This window comes from Bombus affinis, chromosome 7 (assembly GCF_024516045.1).
Source record: "Bombus affinis isolate iyBomAffi1 chromosome 7, iyBomAffi1.2, whole genome shotgun sequence".
NCBI classification, from domain to species: Eukaryota; Metazoa; Arthropoda; class Insecta; order Hymenoptera; family Apidae; genus Bombus; species Bombus affinis.
The window spans coordinates 5171415-5188590 of record NC_066350.1 but is presented as its reverse complement, the minus strand read 5'-3'; the positions used below and the strand labels follow the sequence as shown (position 1 = coordinate 5188590).

Genomic DNA, 17176 nt, shown 5'->3' with positions numbered 1-17176 from the left:
TCATCGAGCAAACAATTCGCATAACATTATACGATGGGAGTTCGTTAGTTCTTCTCGCTGATTCTAAGCTAATTATCCTACGTCGATGAACGCGAAACACACTGTACACATTTTTCTTTTAAAGAAACAAATATAGGAAAAAGCACGTAGCAAAAAAATTTAATCAATTCCTTCTTGCTCGTTTTAATTACGAACATTCGCTTTTTAAATCCTAGATGATTTAATTACTTCAGGTTAGTACACTTTACTGCTTATATCGTTAAAAAATTACGATTGTGTATACCGTCTAAAACCTTCAAATTTTCTATTCCTCGAAGATGAAATAACATACCACTTAAATATATCGATACAAACTATCGTGATACGCTGATCAACGTATTGGCAAAACCATCGTCGGAAACGATCCCCGAAAAGAATTTCAATCCGTACGTTATTTCCATCCTCTTTTTCACATCGTGTCGTACAGGTCAACTCCAACCGTGACCGTATTAATTATAATTCCAACGAATAACGCGCGTCACGTGAAACACGCGCGACTTTCGTGGAACTCGCCTTTTCCCCTGTGCAGTTATGCATCACTGTCGTTTTATGCGTAATGTGTGACAACTCTGAAGCGATGTCGGTCAGTGGTTAATGACGTCATCAGTCTCGTACGCCGAACACGTCCGTAGGACATAGCAGCCGTATATCTCTTGCTTGGATCCCTGGTTTCCTTCATTTTTGTTCGTCGCTCGACGTTCGTTCTGAACGCCCAGATACACGAACGTAATTGAGACGAACGTGCGGACAACTGTTTCGGAAATGGAATTCGGCACGTAAAACGCATTCCGATTCTAATTTTTGAAAAGTAATAATCGATGATCGAACAATTTTGAAAATAATTTTCCATTCGACAGAACCGGAAGAACGAGATTCTCTTTGTCGATTATAAATCCGATTATTATGCGAAACTCGGTCGTGCAATAAAATTCAATTATCACGAATGCTCCGTTGCATTCGCTCTGCGTATTCGCCGATCATTCTGTTTACGCTTTTCGATCATCGTACCCCTGCAACCGCATCGATTCGTCAACTCGCGTTTGCTCGATCACCACACCCTATGTAAACTTAATTAGTTTCAATAATCGATAGGATAGAACTGCATTTATTTGAACTCGTCGGCGAGGCAAACGAATTGTGTCTTCGGTAAAATCTATGAACTTCTATCTTCGCGAATTGCCGATTAATTTCCATCATATTCTTCTTAATAATTTAGATATTTTAATATTTTAATATTTGCTTCGGTGATTATTATCTAAATCTCCACGTTTGTTTACCAACGACGTTTATATGTGACGTAAGAAGCGTTAATCAGTTCCTCGAAGAAAGATCCGACTAATCCGCATGAATAATCAAATCCATGCTTCTAAACGCAAGGGTAATTTATCACCCGATTATGCAATTATGCGGCATTGTTCTATGATACAGAAGCCACGCGTTATACACGTATGTTACAAAATTCGAGGTACGTACATAAACGGTAAGATTAACTTTCTCGGTGTATTAAAAATTGTTCGACGTGTATTTCCTCGTAAAAAGCCGACTGGCAGTGAGATATGAGGAAACAACGATGAACGAATAAGAGAATGAGAATGATCAAGAATCACGAATCTCGTAAGATCAGCTTAAACGTCTAAACATTTATTCCACGATACAATTGAGACCGACATATTTTACACAGATATTACATTGTATATCGATGCTAGTAACGATAAGTCGTACAACATCGCTGTATCGCCTTAAAACATAAATGTCAAGTGACTTTGCGTTACAGTTGTTACACGGCTACCGCTTACGATCGTTATAACGCCAGACGAAGATTCGATGACGAAAATGGAGAAAGTAGGTGAAACGAGTCTATAAAAATACACTGCATCGAGTAATAAAACTTTCGCACTTGACTCGTATCGTCGCGTCAATTATGTCCTATCTCTACTGTACGATCCGCGTAACGAGCGATCAGCGTGCATTGTCTTGTTCGGGGTGTGCGGCGATGTATTCCAGAGCTTTCAGAATTCCAGCTGGGATCGGATGAGGGGTTGGAAGGTGTTCACCCTGTGGCTGGAAACCATTCTCGTCGGCGACGTAGCTCAAGGCAACAGGAATCCCGTCAGCATCCGAATAACTGTAGGATCCTTGAACGACGATCGCCGAATTCGTGGCGTTAAGTTGTTTTAGTTGACCCTGTTCCTGTGCCTTGATGCCATTTCCAGTCTCGTAGTTGAAGGCGTACGAGCCGTCTGGGTTGGGTCCATCGGCGGTGTACGCCAGGATCGAAACCGGTGTGTTATTGTCCACTGGCGCGGCCAACGCGGAAACCGCGACGATGGCGAGAACAGCGCAAGACTGGAAAACAGATTTTTTATTGCAATTTTATTGCGCGTGGATCGTATGGTTGATTAGCCGATGACTTTGTGAAATAAATTTTAAGAATTTGCGAATAAATTCGGTAGAAGTAAAAGCTTTGTGCGTGCATCGCGTAGCCTAAAGTTGGTTAATCGCGAACTTTGTAACGATAAAGTAAATCCGTTATACACAGAGAGCGAACTTTCTATAAACTGCGACGATATATGAACGATGTATAAGCTTGCAGATTATACAATCACTAGGCAATTATAATAAGTAACAGATAACAAGCGATTTGTAGAATTGCGAGGTTAAATTTCTGCATAGATTATATTTAAGTGTGATTCCTCGGTGAAAATACGATTGCAATATCAAGGAAAAGAGTTGGCGAGTACGCGAAACGTTTGGTCAGTGACATAACGTTGTGTTGTTTATGACGTTTAAAAGATATAATAATTTGAAGAATACGACCGTAAAACGATGAAGCGATAATAAGGAAGAGTTACAAACCGTAAAGATATTATGAAAAAGATATTCTGCCGTATATAAAAAAAAGGATATCGGACACCGCAATGAGAAAGCCGATCAGGAAGCAACGAATCATTTACAAGAAATTTACTTCGAAATGTTAACTGATAGTCCAAGTTCACGATTCGAATAATATAAGATAAGAAAAATCTTTGCAAGATGTTCGATATGAAGGTAATAAAATTTGTAAAACGATAACACGATCTCCGCGACAGCCTGGGTGGCCCATGCATCTGGATATCGTGTGGAACTCACCAAAGCGTTCATGTTGATCGGAGTTGTTTTCTGGTTGTAAAGAGCTAGTCTAATGGACGCGTTTATATAGCCCTGCCGAAACCTTGCAAGGTGCGAGGACCTCTCTCTCATTGATAGATTTCTGGCCGAGGCTTAGACACCGGCAAATATTACGAAATTTTCAGACAGGGGTCTGCATAGGGGGGCGACCAGAGTGCTGACCACAGTACAGACGCGCGATGTCTCCTCAACGCATAACACCGTGTCCCTGCGACATGTTCATGAGCCTTCCTGGAAAAAATACTTACGTTTGCGTCGGCTTGAGAACTCGCGGTTGAAGAAAGTTTCCAACCACTGTATTACGTGAGTATAATATAGATGGTTAGCTTAAAGGAAAACAAAAAAAAAAAGAAAGGTTTTAAACTTTCTTGCAAGTATTTTAAAGATTAGAAGAATATCAAATTTATGTGATATTGTTACAACGTTACTTTGAAAGCAAGATCGCGCCTGGTCGACGCAAGAGCAGCTAACGCGGGCAAGAAAAGGGATGTATATTATCGAAGGGGTTGATACGTGTTCGTACGATTCGTGTGGAATGTAGAGTGAGAACGAAGTTTAGTAATCCGCACGTTAATATCATCGCAAGTATCTGAACGATTAAAGCGTAGTTGTAACACTTCGGTTTATGTTTTTCCTAAATTTTTATTATGTAATACTTTAAATAGCGCGTCACGTTCCATTGCAACGTAGGAAGTACGTGAAAAATTCTGGAAATTCCAGAGTAAGAGTTTGGAAATTCTATAAGAATTATTGCTTAATGTTTTTGTAAAAATTGAGAATGTTCGATCGTGTGTACAGTTGTAAAATTGATTGGTTTGATTTGTTATAAAATTCCTATTCTTAAGGAAAAGTTCGAACATTTGTACGTTTCGCGTAAAAGCACTCAAACTGGATTAACACGAATAAAATTGAATTCGGAATATTCTTTGAGCTTAATTGAAGCGTATTATGCCCATAAATTTCATAATAAGATACTTATTCGTTGCTATTCCATTAAATAATAAAGGTGTCAAAGTCGTTATGTTTAAATGAGCTCTAAATTCGAATATTAATTTATTATTATAGCAGTTCGTAAGGCTTTATTCATAAAATCATAAATCCCTTAATTTACGTTATTTCATCGATGGTATTTACAATCATCGATATCAATGACAGTTAATAAATTCACTGTTCTTTCTAATAAAGCTATTTTAACTTTATTTCGCGGGTTCTAACGGTCTTTTGTAAGTTTTAACGAGAAATGCACATTTCCAAAATTCGTCATGGATTAAAAGAATAAGAAATGACGATTAGGTCGCGTGTCATATTTTTAAATGCCATTTGAGGTTTGCACGTAAAGCGAATCCGTAAAAGGCTTTCCAAATATGGAATACATTTTCGATGCTTCCATTGACCCGGTGATCTCTTTGTGCGAATTTTCGTATTTCGCGTTGATTATAAATTCAGCCGTGTAACAAATCTCTGGGGCCTTGGCCAGACCACGTGAACCGAATATATAAGTTAATCTATCTTCATCGTGGCAAGGGGATCACTGTTGAATCCTTTCTTATTTAGGAAGTATCTCTGACGTCTCTCTGACCAACTACATACACACCGACATAACGGTATTTACTTACCAAGGCATGCAGTGTTGCGTCGCTTTTTTCGCTCAAACTGTCATAAATTTTTCGCGTGTTTCTACAATTTGTTTTATCAACTCTGTTTCCTGTTCTTTATACTCTGTTTTATTTAACGCTTTTCAGTCATCTATGCTTCCAATAATAATCCATCTGTTTAATAAGTTTATTCGTTGACGAAATGAATCACGAAATTGTGATTGCAAACATGAAATCTTATGATATCTCGATGCTATCTTTATAAATTTTTAAGGTATGTATAACCTGACTTCTTCATAAATTTTATACCTTACATTCGTTACACTATATGTGTACCTTATACAGTTGTATAATCATATATTTAACAAAAAACCATTCGCAGAATAATAAAAAATGTCTCCTGATCCGTCTGTACATCACACGTGGCAAGCGCTGTTTCTCATAATTACACATTAATACTTCTTTCCTAGAACTTGCGTTTATTTTTAATTAAATCCTATATGTAAAACCTGGCGGAAGAGTAAAAAGGCTAGCATAATATTATCGAGTCTAAAATTTATAGACACGATATCTCAAAATTAAATTTTTATTTCATTATTATTCCGCTATCGCGTATTTCCCGCGTCTCTTAACCACTATGTAATACTCTTTTTTTCCTCTTCTTCTTCTTCTTCTTCGTCTCAATAAAACCTTGCCTTGAACAGTTACACGCGTCGAGATATATTTTGTCGCAGATGGTATCTTAAAATCAGAAGCTAAACGAGCAAAATGAAAAATTTAACTACCATTAAGAATTCTCGCTTATCTACAGATTCTGATCTCCGTTCGCGATCCAACGAACCTAAACGAAAGCGTGAATTCCGCTTCTCTCGCAACTACTCGTCAAACGCACAGTGACATGGTTAAATTGTTTGCTCTTCAAATTTCGCCGTTAAACAGTGAAATTTCATTTCTCTTTCGTGTTACGCCTACATGCCGTACAAATGCACGTCGTCTTATGGTTCTGTAATTCGGCAATAAATCTTCGCGCGGAGAAAAGGATAAGAGAGAGGCAAAGGATCGCGCGCAACAGATGTGAACGCCGAAATGTCCTTATAATCCACGGCTATCGGATTTCTTTTTCTAAGGTTACGCGAAAACGAAGGTTTAACAAAAATTTGGTAATAGGTCATCCTCCTATGTTTGGTCATTCGAAATTTGGAATTTGATCGTGCGAGGCGATTTGGTTGATAATGAACTTAGTATACGACGTGAAATCGTCATTTTATCTATTTCGCCATATTTACGGAGATCTATGACTCGCTCGTTTTTTTTTTTTTTTTTTTTTTTTTATTTCTATATCAAAGATTCGATCGCGAATGTCGTATAAAATTTACAAGCTATCTTCGCTGATTTTTACTTGATCGGTAATCAATACGCTTTGCTCTTTCGTCTCGAGAGACGCGGTGAACGGTGGAAGCGGACACTAGGAAATATGCTTTTGAGTCATCTACCAGTTTCTGCGTATGATTATTCGCCAATCTTCGTTTTACCGTCGGTAAGATAGAAAGTTAAATCTGGTTGCAAGTAACAAAGGGGTCGAGCGGAAATTAAGCGAACGATTTCTTCAAAATTTTAGATATTTTTAGTTTCCGTTAGAGAAAAGAAAGGCTTCGGTATTTTTAGAATTAGAAGAAACTGTGAAGCTTGTTAAGTTAATTGAAACTCGTGCTTTTTCATTAATTTTTGTTCATTTTAATCCATTTAAAACTGTTTTTTTTTTTTTTTTTTTTTTTTTGCTTGTTTATTATATTAGAAATCCAGCATCGTCCTTTTGTTTCAATACAACCACATACCATTATTAATAATTATCTCTCGAGTATATTTTCCCTTAATAATATTTACGTATGAATTCTATTATTAGAAGTAGGAGAGTTGTATTAATATTTTTTTATTATTTGTATTAGTAATTTCTGGTATTAATACCATTATCATTATTTTAATTTTAGTGATAATTATCTAAATTCCCAACTATTTTTGTAATGATATTCAGTTATTAAAATAGCTTATCCCTTACATCATAAAACAGACAGAACGATTCTGTAACATCTACAAAAATTCCAAATAGGGAAAGACAGCTTGCTCGATGAGAACATGAACGTTTTAAATCTGACATCTTAATATTCAGCTTCTACTTTTTCCTAGGATTTTAATTAACGATTCGTAAAGCACTTGGTTTATTACCGTTATTATTTCGAAGAAAAAAGTAAAAACAAGAAATTCGTTTATATCAAATCTTATTCCGATACCGATGATTCCTAAGGCTTTTAAATGTTCTTCGTTTTCGTATTATCGTGGTGACGATAATAAGCATGCTATAAATTACCTTGATACGAGAACGAAGTTGCCAGAACCTAGCTTTTAAGGAAAAAGTGAATGGATCCCAATTCATATTCCTGTCATCCCCCAACATGTTATAAACCACTTAACGAGAAACCTTCGTGAGAATTCCACCTACGACCCTGACTCTCTTCGAGGTAAAACCTGCACGGCCTATAATTTCATCTATATACGCGACTTGCCGCGCTAAATAATTATCACGGAACTTAAAAAAAAAAAAAAAAAATGTACCATCAAATCGTTCTATTATGATGCAATAAAGATTCGAATACCTTTAAAACAGATTTTAAGAATTTTTAGACAAATTTTAATCGTAACAACAATTACAAGTAAGTCGATAGAGATATATGTATGACCACCCTTGTAAAGTAGAATAACGAATGTCTGTTAGAATTTTTTTTATTTTATCGACACACACTTTTATATAAAATCGGATAATTTTGTATATTGCCGACATAACATAGTCACAGATATTTTTTACTGTCTATACTACTACTATCTTTACTATATATTACTATCTTTTGTTCGTTTTTTTAATTGACTGCAAGTATACAAACACCGATGCTGATATAACGGTAAAGCACCGTTTTTATTACGATAGCAGATGCAAAATACCAAAATTCGAGTCGTATATTTAAACTTTCTATGTATATTCGTGATGCATACGTACTATCCGTTTCGCAATTCTTGAGGCTGACATAATCTGGCGATCATACATAAATTTTACATCAGAATTTATCGGACTAAATTTGATTAGCATCGACAAAACTTTATTTCAATCTCAAGATTATCTTTCTCGGCGCGACGGAATATCCCACGAACACGTATGTCGACAATCTGAATCACTTCTTTCTTCGGAAAAAAGTTCAATTTCTTGTTGCACGCGCGCAGCTATAATTTTTGTATCTACATTGTACAAGTATAATTGGAAGGAAGGACGATGATCCTGGGTGTCGGTTATATCACGTACATTTTCAGAATTAAGCGTACGGCTGAAAATTGATAAGAGAATCGGGAAAGACAATTTCTCATGGTCGTTAAGTCGTAATAAAGGCGGAGGTCTCGTTGGACGAAGGTGGATCCACGGAACGGAGGTGATAAATTATCATAACTCGTCGTATGCGGCTCCTTAATCGTTGGCTATGTAACTTTCGTTGAACCAACTAAAGGGAGTTCGGCTCATTCACCTTGTGAAAGTAAGAATATCGTGTAGTATTTAGGTTAGCGAGATGAGCTCCTTGATACGAATTACGATGTTCTTTTTGTCTTTCATTGCGTGCAAGTCGAACGAGACCTACTTGGAGCACGTAAGGCCGGAAAGAATCAAAGCGTGAGCAGGGAGGACCTAGGGCGTTTTAATTATCATAAATTGTCTCGACGACGATGAGCGTATTTATTAGTAATCGAGCAACGCGTACCGGGACACGCATATAACTGGCTGTTTTAATAATTCTGTAATTTGTCTCGTATAATTCATCCTGTCATACTTGTTTCTTCGTTTCCCGTTCTTCGTTCTTTCTCCTTCTCGTAATTGTACGTTTGTTAAATACATAACAAGTGAAATTACTTTCACCACGTTGTACAGTTCACTGCTGTTATTAATCGGGATAATTGATAACTGAGCGCGACGAACGAACGATGTTTTAATACAACCGTTTTGCGATACGATGGTATCTTGAAATATCTGGAATGTTATCGGCTCAAATTGAATCGCGTGTCAAGATTTATAATTTTAATTTATTAAAAATGTTAATTAATCATTTGAGTCATCGAGTCGCTCGCATGTATTTCCACGAAGATCCAGAGATATATTTGGATTGAGAAATATTGTTAGTGAAAGATGTTGCGTCCCTGCAAAGATGTAATCGCTTAATTACGCGCCACTTAATTATTATTCCAACATAGCGTGCATTTAAAACTATCAAATTTTTAGCTGCAGCAGAGAAATATAACTAAAAATAACGTTGTAACGATCGTTCTGCAGAGCCACGATTTATTCATTACGATATCGATTCATTCGGTTCTCCTTAATCGTTAAGTTTTACAAGAAATCGCACTTTGAATCGCATTTCGAAACATCGATAAATACAAAAGAATTGTTTACATAGACCGGTGTATCGTGATCGGTACGTGCAATTTTTAACGAATTAAGAGATAACAAGTTCATCGCGTTCTCACACGTACGTATAAATTTACGTTGTAAACGTTGTTGACGTTAATTTCATCGATCATACTTACAATATAAGATGTTCAACCGTTTAACGTATCATCATTCTCTTGTTACTTGCTTCCAGTAGCATGCGAATAATTACGATAATCGTAGAATAATTATGCTACCGATACCGCCGTATACGATTTGCATAAATGCACTTAAACCGATCATTTGATAAACGATATAATATACCTATTCACTCGTCGAGAAATAAAGTTACACCATTTTACATACAACTTTCGTAAAAAGATATTTGCGATTTAATGGTTATTTCTTCGGTATAAGAAAGTCGTCAAATATCCCTAACTATCCTATTACGTTGAAATAAAATGTCGTTTCACCGGAGCTTGAATTTCACGAGTTAATGTATCGTCCATCGAATTTTATCCTATCGTCAATTTTTCAGTAAAGAAGTGAGAAATTTTCTATAACATGCGACTAGGAAATGCTTTATAATAACAATAATAAAATTTTCTTCCAATTTTCTGTACGAATAATCGAAATTTAAATTCTTATCGAGGCAACCGACAAGGTGCAACGTATCAAAACGAAGAGATGTTAGTTTTGATAGAAAATAAATACAATCACATTTATTAATAGTAATTTACGTTCGGATTCTGGATAGCCTAATTTATCAATTATTTCGTTAATGCTTTAGAGTATAAAATTTATATAAATCAAAGTATGAAGATCGTTATATTGGAAGATGTAACAAACTTTATGTTACGGAAAACAGCAATGTCCTTTTCCGTAACTGTATATACAGGCGATCGAGACGCATGAAATTTATGCATTACAAGTACCACGAATTTTGCAGTTTACTTCGACCAATTTCGGAATTAAAGGTTCTGGGTGTTAAAAATTCGCCCCACAGCCTTAAAATATCGAAATACTGCGCTTGTAGATCTGTTATATAACGTTACGCAAGTACGCAAATGTGCCGAAATCTACACTGCAAGATTATATATATTTCATCATAAACGAAGACGCATTCTGAAATATTTATGAGATCAAATCAATTTTACTTTTATCGATCGATGATACGTAACAACGATTGGTTTTCAGCACTTTTAACAAAATTTCGTCGTCTGATACGAAATTTCGTTTGAATAAAAATTTCACTGAGAATATATCGTGTCTTCGCATTACACGTGTCTTCCTAAAAAGATATCGAGTTATTTGTCATCGGCTATTCTGCATATCCTAGGTAGGGCATTCAGAAAATGCAAAAGATACAAGGCTTACCTTACAACTTCGACTTTCAGATCAGCCCACCGCTTTATCATCCTCTGGCCACGTGTCTGGATCATCCGCAAAATTTGGAGGTGTCCTGTTCACAGAGTGGGAGAGAAAGGGATGGAGGGGGATTAAATAAGACACCGGCTTGCCAGAAATTCACCGAATGTTCAGCTGATGGATATATAAAGGGATCCTGTGCTCCATGTTACGAGTCAGTGTAGTTTCCTCCTTGTGGAAGAACCAGAATTTCGCTTTCGAGACTAAAAACAAAAAGTCCGAGGTATCATCATGAACCAGTTGGTGAGTTCAGTAACAGTGCCGGTGCCTGGTGTTCGGTTTCATTTTAACGGGTGGTCGGTAGATATGAAATTTTAAGATTCGATGTTATATCATAACGCGTGGTACGGTGCCATTGCGTAATTACACGATCTGAGATGACCGGTGTATCCGGGAATATTCAGAATATCCGTATGAAAATTTCCGAGAAGTAATAAGCATATAGAGTACCGCTTATTTCTAGAATTTCTCGCTCCGACATAGTGTTACTGCTTTTATAAGTGGAATACTAAAGCATATATTTTGTTACTCTTTTTCGTATTCAAATTCAGCAGTTATGGAGAAAATTGAGATCATCGTTCGTTCGTTACACGACTATATATTTTGTGAATTTCTGAAAATTTTCTACGCTGTTTATATTTAGAATATTCTATTCGAAATTAATCATCTTCTATCGTAGATTACGCGTTTAGACCAAGCAATTGAATTTACGATCAATTTCCTCGATAATCGTTGACACGAAACGAACACGATCTATGTTCCTACTGCTTTGCTCTAAACGCTCCTATGCAACACGAATCCATTGTAGTCTTAGTCTCTAACTTGTTTATAAGTAAAATATTGGATTATTTAAAGAAAATGCGTACGTTTCAGACGATCGTGTTATGCGCCTTCGCTTCCGTGGCAACCGCCGTTCCTCTGGGTCTGTACTCATCTACCACGCCGATTCCCATTCTGAGGCAAAACGCGGACGGCCCAAATCCAGACGGAAGCTACAACTACAATTACGAGACGGCGAACGGTATCCAGGCACAGGAGATCGGCTACCTTAACTACCGAGGCACCCAGGCTGAGTCTCGCGAGGCTCAGGGCAGTTACAGCTACACCGCACCAAACGGTGAAATTATCAGTGTGTCCTACGTGGCTAACGAGAACGGATTCCAACCCCAGGGTAGTCATATCCCGTCCATTCCACCCGCCATTCTCAAAGCACTCGAATACATTGCCGCCCATCGGGAGGAGCGTCTCGGTGCTCTATGAAAGGAGACAAATGTGGATCCGTATACGACAAGAAGATCGGTCTTCAAGCTCCTCGACGTTTACATCTGAATCAAAGTCGAGGATGTACAAAATGGAAACATTATTCTTTATTCGGCACGACTCTCGATCATTTTAGTGGCATTTTGAGCAGAAATTCGTTTACGAATTTTCGGATTCGGAGTTTCCAGGCTCAATTCGTACGTTACCTTTGTATTTATGCATACTGCTAACGATTCAAATTTTTTTTGTATTTTAAATACGGAGATTGTAAAAAAACGTTAAGGAGGAGTACTGTAAATAAATTGTACATTGATACCTTTATCTTTGTTGCTTTTTGCGATCCAAGAGAATATTTTACAGTATCGCTTAGATACCTTATTTATTATTTATTAATATTTATCAGAAGTACGTAAGAATTGGCGTTATTTTAATTCTAATTTGGTCCGTTGCCTCTCGGTGTTATTTTAATGCACCGTTATTTCTTAAAAAATAGTAAAGCCAAGAAATAGAAATCAAAGATGTTTCGAGTGAAGCAATTGAATATAATTAATCTTCCGTGTAACTTTCCCTTCCCGTGACACTAACGATATTTTCAAGATGCTTGAATTTAATTAATTGATTTTTGAAAGCTGATTTCCCTTTTCATCTTCCTTTCCTTTCTTTAAATAACTTCGCAAGCAAAACCATATCAAGAAAGACCATGGACATGCAATATCAAGTATCTAAAATATCTTCTTAAAATGACAATTTCCAATTCTATATGAAATTATTTCGTTTAATTAATAGTCTGATACATTTTTCATATTCGAATTATTTTATAAGCCTTATAAATCTTACAATGTAAGGAACGTAATACTGATTTACGATTAAATAATATCAGCACATTTTTAAGATCGAAAGCTCGTAGAAGTATCATAAACTTTTTAAGAAATATTCGTATCGATAAGCAAGTTTCGTGAGAAAATTAAAAATGGAAACCTACTTTTGTCGACATTCCCTCTTTTTAATTACAAAAAATGCGCGACTAAGCATCACAGAAATAGCGATTCTCTCAAATTCCGTCCGAGTTATGTAACGCGTGTTGTGAGTTTAAGTATGAAGTTGCACATGCTTATTCAATTGCAGCCATCGCCTCTTTGCGCTCTATGTCGATAAATCATTTTCTAGGTAACACGTAAAATCGCTTCTGTGAAGCGTGCAAGCATTCAATTCTGTGCGTGTTTACGATACGGATAAAGAAGCGGAATTTTTTCTCGATGTACATATGTATATTAGTATGTACATATGTATATTAGTATATGTATATTAGTGTGTTTATGGCTAATAAACATCGTTCGACAAAGAAAGTAGAACGATCAAACGCCATTAGGAAAATCATTAACATACGAATACATAGAGAAATCGAAAATAGATTTTTAGAAAACATACAGACAATTTTCACGATAGTAATTTCCTACGTTTATTCGTGAAACCGTAACACGTCGATGGTTAAACAAAGTTTCTGAATAAAAACATTTGGAAGCGAATTGAAGATGAACGATTGTCGATGAAACGAGTTAATTCGTGACAAATGAGTTTTCTACGAAAATATGAAGTTTATTTTGTACATTATAAAAACTAACATGTGAACTATTCTAACGTTGATATCACAATCGATCAGTTTCGTTGATTCGTCCTTAACGGTTTATATAGTCGATTAGTGTTGGCTGCTGGAACGGCGTTTTGTTGACTCGGCGAGTCTTTGGCGAGTTCCTCGGGTTCCGGAGTCGAGGGTTGTTTCGCGATCCAATCAAGAGCTCTCTGTATGGCTGGCGGTATTGGTGGCGGTGTTGGCACGTGAGTACCTGCTACTTGAGTACCAAATTCGTCGGCGGTCCAGCTAATTGCTATCGGAGTACCATCTGGAGCATTATACTGTACGGATCCTTGAATCAGCTGAGTTTCAGACGGCGTGCCGACGTACTTTCGGCTTCCGGTCTCTGTTTGTACGATACCACCTTCGGTCTCATAAGTGAACGAATAGTGGCCACGATTGTCACCAAGGTTCCGGTTTTCGCTGACGATCTTTTCCGGTTGCCGGAAATATTCCTGGCAGTGAGCCACTGCGATAAGCGTAAGGAAGACCTGAAAGATGAAGATACATTTAGAATCACCTTAAGAAACAGTCGAATGTGAAAAGTAAGCCTAAACGATACCAAAGTGCCCTAAACGAAGACAGATAAATATTTTACGCTACATACGGACTTCGAATTGACAAAACGATTCAGATCGACTGATCTTAACGATAATGACGTTGTCTCGAAAGAAACGCTGTCTATTTTGCCACGTTTAAAGCGATTTGCCTAATGTTTATTGACAAAACTCTAAAATATATTTATAAGAAAATATTCAAAATTACGAGGTTGAAATAAATTTTTAGAACGATGCTGCTTTCCTTCTAAATCTTATAGAAAAGAAAAAATTTGGTCGATTGAATTACTACTTTTTAATTAATTATTGTACCAATTATAATACCAATTATTAGTAAATTCTCTGTTTCTTCAAAATTCAAATCACTAAATCCGTTTATCGTCAAGATGCTTCTCCTTTTACTTTGACATCAATTCACAAAGTTGATTGAAATTCTCTTTCTTCGTCGCACGCTCATCAAATCATTTTATTAATGTCCGGTTAGTCGAGAAATACGCTTAACATTCTTAATGTTCCCATTCAGGATGCCAATGCTATTTTGATAGCAGCTGTTTATTCAAGTAGATAATCAGTAGCAAAATTATAGAGAGTTATCATTAGCACGAATGCATCGATGTTTGATGTAGGCATGCTGCATTATACATAACGGTTGCTCAAGAAAGCTCGGTAAGATCGTAATGGTTGTATGTATTATCCATGTATTTTCCAAACGTATTGAAAAATCGTGAAATTTTTAATCGGCAAAAATTTTTACTTAACATCTTTATATATCGATTCTTGCTTGAAATATTGTAGGATATTGTAAAGTTAAATAGAACCGAGCCACTCACTTTACTATTTTTCTACTCTATTTTTTCTCGTTTACATTTTTACATCTTTCTTTGTCTGTACGTATTCGTTTGTTCTTGTCAGTCGTCCTTTATATCCGATTCTTACTGATCGAATTAAAGCGCAACTATGGAACGTTAAGAAATAAAAGTCGATGCAGCTATGCTTTAATCTTCGTTACGTCTGTCCTGTAAATCCGTTGAAATGCCTTTCCCCGTGAAAGGTCAGGGCAAGACGAATGTGTTAGTAGGTAGGTTAGAATAGTCATTACGATTGTAAGCAGTAAAAGGGACGAAGGCTCTAATGTCATTATCCGCAAAAAATTGTTCAGCCTAGTTCAATCAATATCTATAGTTTCTTTCAAATATTTTCTTTCACAAATATTTTTTTTCAAACATTTCATCAATCACTGTTACGTACTTTATAGTCATATTGAATTTACCGTACGAACTGGAAGAAAATTTGTTAGAAGAAAGATGCGATAATGTACAAAATTTATATTCGTTACGTCACTTGAAACTGTTTTCGTAGACTCCCTTTTTATGTTATACATTTTCATTGTCGTATAATGAATAATTTAAGTTAAAGTATCGAGTAATTTTATAATTAATCAAGTAATTTGAATAAATATTTATGTCTGTAAGTTTTTGTAAAAAATGACAGAGAAAGTAGCACAGAAAAAGGAAAGTACGACCACTTTATCAACAAGAAATGTAAATTAGCTATATAAATTTTAATACTTATACATATATTATATTTAATTATGTACAATTTTGGATCAGAAAGCGTTATATATTCTCCGTGTAATTTTTAATATTACTAAAATTCTATTTATCTTTTCAATAAAATTCTCATTTTTCGATATTTTCTGTAATTTCTTATACCAATTATCAAAAACTAACGAAGAAAATTGGTCGACATTTAATGACATTTATTTAAAACGCTATTCATGTAGATTTCGTAGAAAGATCTAGACATTATTACGTACATTATATTAATAAAAGAAATAATTAAATAATAATCCTGCGAACTGTGCAAAGTTTCCTAGCAGAATCATACTGGACATTCAAGGAGCGAGGAAAATTTCTATCGATTGCCGCGAATCGTAAATACAATTTTAGAACATGTTCGATTCACGTTGAATATCAAATAAATTGGTTGCCTAATAAAACACTTAAACAAATGATTCGATATCACTGATCTCGTCGCGTTAAAAATTTCGATCTCAAATTGTTAGGTTTCACTGCGAAGGAAACAAGGACGCGAGGTTTAAGACTAAGAGCGACTTCAACCCTCGTTTGCATCACGAAGCAATGAACGAAAGAGGAAGTTGAACACGGTGCAGGATAGGACAAGACTGGCACAAGGCAAAAGAAGATACTTACCAAAGAACGCATGTTGCCGAAATGACGCGACGGGACACGTGCCTATGCAACAGCACAACGCTCTCTCGAGAAAGTGCGATGCTACGATGCGTGTGAACGATGGAGATAAGTCTGCGTCAGATAAAAAGGCAGCGTCACATATAGAGCGTCGATGTTCTCCCGATGGTTGCCGGCGTGAAGTTCGTGAGCAACTCTTGGACTGTTGGGGGCACAGCCGACCTTTATACCGGCGAGTCTACACAAGCCAGTTGCCAGCCTTTACATAACCCGAGAAAGTTTATTTCGGGATATCCACGTCTCGCTCTAGAACACTTCTAACAGCGAACGATCCACACCCCCGTAGAAATAAAAAAAGGAGCAGAGATGATCGGTCCTTCGATCGTACCTGCGCGCGGCTTTTTAACGCGATTTCACCGGCCACTGTACTCGCGGCACCACGGTCATCCGTGGCTTTTCTCGTCCCAGTCCAATACCAGGAGAACTTGCGTAATCTCTCACTTGCGTAATTATCGCGAGTATTCTGGTATCTTCTCCTTTTTCCTTCCCGCCAACCCGAACAATGCACCGGAAGATAAAATGATTATGGTTTATATCTTTGTACCCAAAATGGAGCTGACACCGATTTTGGAGATTCGCTCTTGGTCCATTCGCGTATATGCGTCATTCGAAACTTTCCGGTAAACTTCGGTTCAATAAATGACGAAGATTTATGTAATTTCAATGTGATCGAGACAGACATCATTACCAGATAATGGTAAAGTGTTGATATTTGTGGTTATTTAATCGGTTACCCGACTAGTGGAAAAAAAGGTAAAGAAAGCTTT

The 17176-nt window shown here is 36.6% G+C and overlaps 3 protein-coding genes across 3 annotated transcripts; 1 reads left to right on the top strand and 2 right to left on the bottom strand.

Moving 5' to 3' along the window:
* Nucleotides 1-1659: 1659 nt before the first annotated feature.
* LOC126918571 (larval cuticle protein LCP-17-like) lies at nucleotides 1660-3328 on the bottom strand. Its single transcript, XM_050726627.1, has 2 exons — nucleotides 3169-3328; nucleotides 1660-2385 (listed from the first exon to the last, which is right to left on the bottom strand). The coding sequence occupies exons 1-2, from the start codon at nucleotides 3277-3279 to the stop codon at nucleotides 1999-2001; spliced, it is 498 nt and encodes a 165-aa protein (XP_050582584.1). The 5' UTR covers nucleotides 3280-3328; the 3' UTR covers nucleotides 1660-1998.
* Nucleotides 3329-3369: 41 nt separating this feature from the next.
* On the top strand, nucleotides 3370-12270 carry LOC126918574 (endocuticle structural glycoprotein SgAbd-8-like). Its single transcript, XM_050726630.1, has 3 exons — nucleotides 3370-3510; nucleotides 10659-10932; nucleotides 11563-12270. Exons 2-3 carry the CDS (start codon nucleotides 10921-10923, stop codon nucleotides 11947-11949), a joined length of 399 nt encoding a protein of 132 aa, XP_050582587.1. The 5' UTR covers nucleotides 3370-3510; nucleotides 10659-10920; the 3' UTR covers nucleotides 11950-12270.
* Nucleotides 12271-13383: 1113 nt separating this feature from the next.
* On the bottom strand, nucleotides 13384-16784 carry LOC126918572 (endocuticle structural glycoprotein SgAbd-4-like). The gene is made up of 2 exons (XM_050726628.1): nucleotides 16353-16784; nucleotides 13384-14073 (listed from the first exon to the last, which is right to left on the bottom strand). The coding sequence occupies exons 1-2, from the start codon at nucleotides 16362-16364 to the stop codon at nucleotides 13606-13608; spliced, it is 480 nt and encodes a 159-aa protein (XP_050582585.1). The 5' UTR covers nucleotides 16365-16784; the 3' UTR covers nucleotides 13384-13605.
* Between the last annotated feature and the right edge of the window lie 392 nt (nucleotides 16785-17176).

Bases quoted from the DNA above. Each gene is read 5' to 3' on its own strand.
- LOC126918571 (XM_050726627.1), bottom strand. From the start codon at position 3,279: ATGAGAGAGAGGTCCTCGCACCTTGCAAGGTTTCGGCAGGGCTATATA. The intron at 2,386-3,168 runs GTGAGTTCCACA...TCTGTTTTCCAG, and splicing joins CGATCAACATGAACGCTTTG to TCTTGCGCTGTTCTCGCCAT.